Source organism: Athene cunicularia, assembly GCF_003259725.1.
Source record: "Athene cunicularia isolate RWA chromosome 6 unlocalized genomic scaffold, athCun1 chr6_part2, whole genome shotgun sequence".
Classification (NCBI taxonomy): domain Eukaryota; kingdom Metazoa; phylum Chordata; class Aves; order Strigiformes; family Strigidae; genus Athene; species Athene cunicularia.
The window spans coordinates 5995036-6001035 of NW_020799106.1; the positions used below are offsets into that span (position 1 = coordinate 5995036).

General features: G+C 37.3%; 1 protein-coding gene across 1 annotated transcript in view; it reads right to left on the reverse strand.

Moving 5' to 3' along the window:
- Positions 1-6000, reverse strand: part of CTNNA3 (catenin alpha 3) — a 471555-nt gene that overhangs the window by 368376 nt on the left and 97179 nt on the right. The window contains exon 6 of the mRNA XM_026851990.1: positions 2194-2457. Coding sequence (XP_026707791.1) covers positions 2194-2457 — 264 coding nt within the window. The remainder of the gene's footprint in view (positions 1-2193; positions 2458-6000) is intronic.

Here is a 6000-nt window from a genome sequence, read left to right on the forward strand (position 1 = left end):
CCTGGTTATATTTCCTAACATCTCGGACTGATTTATAGTATTTTGACATCTCATATGTAATTGCTCTGCAAGATAGCCATGGTCGTTAAAAGGACCACATATCAGATGAATATGCTGACAGAGAGTCAGGCATGCAAGACCTGTATCATTTTCTGAGAAATCTCTTTGCATTCAGAAGATGCAACACCTGTGAAATCCATTAGATAAAAGAGCATGTAGGTGCAGGTTAACACAGACCTTAATATGTAATTAAATTTGTAATATTACAATTTTATGGGGTTTTTATGACATGGTAGTTATATGGACCCTTTAAGGGGAATTCTTGAGAGCCTACTGATTTAAGAGTTAGCTGCTGTTTTACTGGTGGCTTCCTCACCTATAAATCTGTAATGACTTCCACACTGCCAGCACTGGCAAAGGAAGAACAACATTGCAAAACATCTAGATACTAGATTGTTGGGTAAGCTCCGTGATACATTTCCACCCTATAAACATTTAATGAGATTTGTTCCCAACAGACTATTTACTACATCAATCTATTTCATCGCAATGTATCTGCAACAAGAAGATAGAGCAAAGGTTATTTCAGGTCCTTAGCCAATAGAACTTTCTGTAAAAAAGAAAAAAGTGCAACCATCTAATTCATAAAATCATTTTAAGAAGTTAAATGCTCTATAAATTATGCGTTATCTAACTCACACAGCTTCAATTCCCATTTGTGTTACCTAGGTAAAAGTATATTTAAAACTCCATAAACAAATGTCTTTTTACAACAGTCAGACATTTACGTTCTTATGCTTCCAAATAAAACCAAATTCAATCCAAAAGACAATTTTTTCCATTTTGTGATTATCATAAATCTTAAATTTTGAAACAAAAACAAATTAATTACCTTTAAGTCATTAAAATAGTGCTCACATGCAGTCAAGATTAATTCATCTGCACTCAGAAGATGGAATACTTTTGCAAAATATTTTTTTTTTAATTTTGTAAATATAACAGGTAAATAGCTCTCATTTAAAGTATATAATTTTTCATTGTAAAAAAAAAAAAAAAATCATGTATTACTCTTAAATGTTTCTTTTTTTCTTCCAGTTATTAAGAAAATAGATTAGAAACTATCATTTTAAGACCTGGTGTGTGAAGAAAGGGAGGATGACATGTAACATACACTTGTAGTCTGTTCCTTTGGGGGGAAAAAAAAAATCTGTCAGATTCAATTTTGAGCATGATCAAGAGGTCTGCTTTGACCAATAAACCATAAGATTTGTGTATTCAATGTACATTTACAATTTACAGTGAAAAATTTAGACAAAATCTGTTACCATCAGTCATAACACCAGTTCTCCTGAAAATGTGTCAACTCTATCGGAGTTCTGAGACTGAGATCTGATAAGTCCAAGAATTTACAACCAAAAAGACCCATGTTTGCAATTGTGTTTAGAAACTTTCATTCCTATTGCTGATCTGGGCCTACAACAGTCACACCAGATGAGGTCTGTAATCTCATCTTCAGGAGGTCTTTTACCATTTTTGACATGACAATGGAAAAGAATGCTGGCAAGAGCCCGAGCAGCCATGAGAAAAAGGGAAAGCTCCATACAAAATCTTAGGATCTGGTCAGGAGTAGAGAAAGAACTGACTTTTCTCCAAGTATTTGTTTAAATAAGGGAAGTAGAAATGCAGAATTTGTGAAAGTATATTGGTTGTGTCACTTTATTTAATAAGCAGAAAACTTAATTAGGTTTCTAAATCCTTCAATTGTAAATTACATAATGATCCCAGTGACAAGGTTTGGAGTCAAGAACTTCAACTGGCACTGTAGTAGTTCAAATGCAGTCAAGGTAGCAATGGTCATCATCATCTGATAATCACTCTTTGTAACCTAAACTCACGGGTTCTGCTCACTTATTCAAGGATGTGTCTGTCTCCATCATTAGTGACACACTTAGAAGTAATTCTTTCCTGATGTTTGAAGAAAGCCAAATATTAAACAGACATGAAGACTTAATTCCAAACTCTTTTGAAGAAAGCAATGCCTTCCAATAAACTAACTTAGAGTGATACTATTTATGGTAGGACTAAGCAGAGCATCAATTTCTAATGCCTTCAGGTCCACCACTTTTGAGACCAATAACTAATTAAAAAAAAAAAAAAAATCCAAAAATGTTGCAGTCTCATAGGTTTACGTACCTCAAGCTCATCAAGTGCACTTCCAAGAGTAGCCGTGTGAGATGTAGGTTGTCCCATTTTATTTCCAACTCCTTGGGAAGCATTAGAAATGACATTGAGAGCATTCTGTATTTCATTGCAAATTGAATCCTTGCTGGCTGTTAGGGATGCAACATCTGAATGTTCCAAACAAGCTGAACATATTGAATGTAGGAGAGGGGAGTTTTCCTTCAGGGATGCACGTGCTGCAGCAATTTCATCTCGCTGATTGCTAGATTTCAAATCCTGTCAGCAAAAGAACATGCTGTTTATTTCCAAAAGCATTTCAAAACTGACAAGAAATATGTAAACAATTATTCTTCTATCTCTGCTCTAAGGAAACATTGAGTTAAATTCAAAGATTGTGAAAATGGATTACAAGAGTATTTACAACCGAATCAGCTTAATCTCGCAGGAAATGAACAAAGGCTGTTTAAAACAGCCCCATTTATTGTGTCTTATAACCAGCACCATGAACTGTCCATATTTTCCTTATTTTTAAGCAATTTTTCTATGAGAAAACTGGCCTGGAAATTAGCTGTCATTTCTCCCAGACATGTCTCTCTTCATAAGCAATAGAGAAGAACAGAGGTGCAAGCCTGGGATAAGCAAGGAATCCTGTGAATGTTTCATCTAAGCAAATTTCTTATGTTTGCTTCCCTGCCTCACCCCTGTATGTCCCGAGCACACGGCAGAAAGGAACAGCAGGTCAGGGATGAGAATCCTGTACTCCTGGGAAATGGAAAGTGTGGAAGGTGTGGAAATGAAAAAGGTGCTTGAGAGAAGGCATCTCTGAAGTGTCACTGACTGTTTCTCCTCTCTCCCTGCTAACGTACACACTTAAAGGGCTCAGGGATCTTACCACACTCATCTTGCTCCTCTCTCTTCTCCATATAGACCTTCTTGAAACCCTACTGCCTCCTGCCACCACCACAGACAACAAGGAATACACAGCTCAGTCGAGCTGCCAAGCCAGATTTAACCATTTCCAGGAATCAAGCTTGGGAGCTGTTATTTGGACAGCTGAAAGTTATGAGCTTTGGGACAACCATACAGTCAGCAGCAGGATTGCAAGGAGTTTCTTTGCCTCATCCTGGTTTATTCTAGACTTTCTCCCCACTCTCCTTCTGCATCTTGTACCTATAAAAAAAAAAACTAGAATATATTTGCAAAATGGCTTGGGTGAAGGAGACAGTTAAATTGGGAGGGGTGGAAGGAAGGGAAAATAGCACATCAGAACAATAAAAGCCTGTGGCACCAGCTTCAAATGAGAAGAGTCACAATGAAGAATGAATGACAAAATGCATACAAAACTACTCGCAGCATGCTCTAAAGCAAGCTTGAGTCTTTCTAACGATTTTCCTTTGCATTGCATCAGGCCCTATATGCACTATTTACAAAACCATCACAGTATCCACTTCTCACTGCATAAAGTTTACAAGTTTACGCCTGAAGAAAAGAGCATTCAATAGTCAATGAACCAGTCCAATGTTTTAAAAAATCTCATTTACCGCAAGGTATGCACTGGACATAGCATAGCCTCTTACTTCCTCGGGCTAACTTGGAAATCTCAGGAATACATTAAAAACCATACAAAGGAAAAAAAAAAACAAACACAACACAAAAACCACACACCGGGAGAAGGAGAGCCTTAAACAAAAGCAGACAATGGTTTAACCAGCTGGTCATCCAAGTTAGAAAATGGAGTCATTTTCTTGGGCATATTAATCCTCAGCTAGTTTTACTTTTTCAATAAACAAATATATATAAATGAATCACCACTGCACAGGAGTGACTTCATTACCCAGTGTGCTCAAATCCAAATACTAACTCACCTCCAACCCTGGTAAAGCATCTGCAATTTACCTAGTGCACTCTCAGCAAAAAGCATTCTTTATTTGTAAACACAGACTCTTGTTGTAATTTAATTGTAGGAAAGATAAATTCACTAATTACAAGACAACAGAATGCCTTCTTTTCTCCTGTGCTGCAAGGAAGCTATAGACCTAGAGATACAATGGTAAGTCAATACAACACTTCAGTCTAGCTGTCTTCTTTTCTTAACCATTTCTTACTTTGCTGCATCATATGCAAACAATCAAACTCAAAAATCCTTTCAAATTACTTTTTCCCTCTAAAACGATAGTGTCTAACCAGGAATGAGGGGTTCATAAGAAATCCCAAGCTGGCAAGCTAGTAGCACAAACCCAGTAATGGCAAATCAATAACACAGCATCTGGAAACAGTCGAAAAAATTTAATATGTTAATATTTTCACAACACAGAATATTTTATTCACACAATACTGTGTACAGTTTCAGAATCACAATATTCACCTATGAAGATCTTCACTTTTGTTCAATAACACTTTTTTTAAAAATTAATGCTTACACCAGTGAAACTCATCATTACTTTGTTGTTCGGTTGTGAACCTTGGGCAGCCCCAAAAGAAGCTGTAGGGCCATTGTTCTTTTTAACCTTGATGAAGAATTAATTCCTCAAAATTTTTCATGTGAATAGGAAGAGACAGTTGATAATCTTAGTCTGATTTGCTACACAAATGGGCCCAAAAAACCCTACAACTGAGTGGTTTTTCTATCAAATCTTTGCATATGTGGATTATCAGAATAATGTAAGTAGTTCTCTTAAGGAGGAAGTTAATCTCTACAGATTTTTAACCCACAGTCCATAAACTTTTTCATCTGGAGAGAAAACTACAGAAACTGCCTAATCCCTTTTTTATTTATCAAAGAGAATATACCACTAGAAAACACAAGGAAGCAACACTGAGAAAGTATACAGTTTCTCTTAGGTTACCCTTTGACAGGACATATCGCTTGAGAACTACAGAGTAGTTCTCCTATGAACTGTCAAACTGTCACAGTTCTAAACAAGTTGATGGGCACTGTGGTAAATTTGGAAGACTTGCACACTTTCAGACAAGTTTCCAATCTAAAACCATAGCCTTTTCAAGGTCTGAGCATCCAAGCGTGTCAAATCTGGCTGCAAAGTTGGACTCAAATAGGTACTCTGTGTGTACTGACCCTTGTCCAAATATACTACATTAATTTTGTCACAGAAAGCAACAAGACATGTTACTCAAGCAGAAGAATCATACAGGGGAAAGTCTGTGCAGAAAAGACTGAAATATCTGCAAAACATGTCACTAGAACAAGAGGAACAGGAAAACAAACTACAACTGTGTTTTTCGTTACTCAGAGATTGCTTTAAGTATGGATGGATCATCTTCCACCTCACAAAGGAGACAAAGAGGACTACAAAGAAGAAATTTTCCAAACTAGTTCTTACTACTACTCTCTTCATACTATAATATCTGAGCATCTGTAGTTCATCCAGCTACGTTACGGGGCTTTCTTCACAGTTTACGACTTTCCTCTTATTCCAACTTCTTTTTGGACTAATGAACTATTTCCACCGGTCTGGGATGTGGTCCTCCATACTAAGTCAGCAACTGAGCTCTAGGTACGTCACATGAGACCAGCTAAGATCAAAGACAACCCTGTCACCAACCACTGTCAATCTAAGAGGCCCAGTATAGTGATACCTCCCCAGGTTGCTGTCCTAGCCTCCCCTAGGACACACTTCTTCCTCAAAGCTGGTTGTCCCTGATAAGAATGGAAAATTAATGGATAGTCACAGATCCCCAGGTATGGATTGTTCCAGCCAAACATGGTGAATGGATAAGGCTTTGAATGGAAAACTTGAAAACTACCTTCACAGTTAAGCTTTGGTTGTACTACTTCAGCAAGGGGGGGGGGGGGGGGGGGGG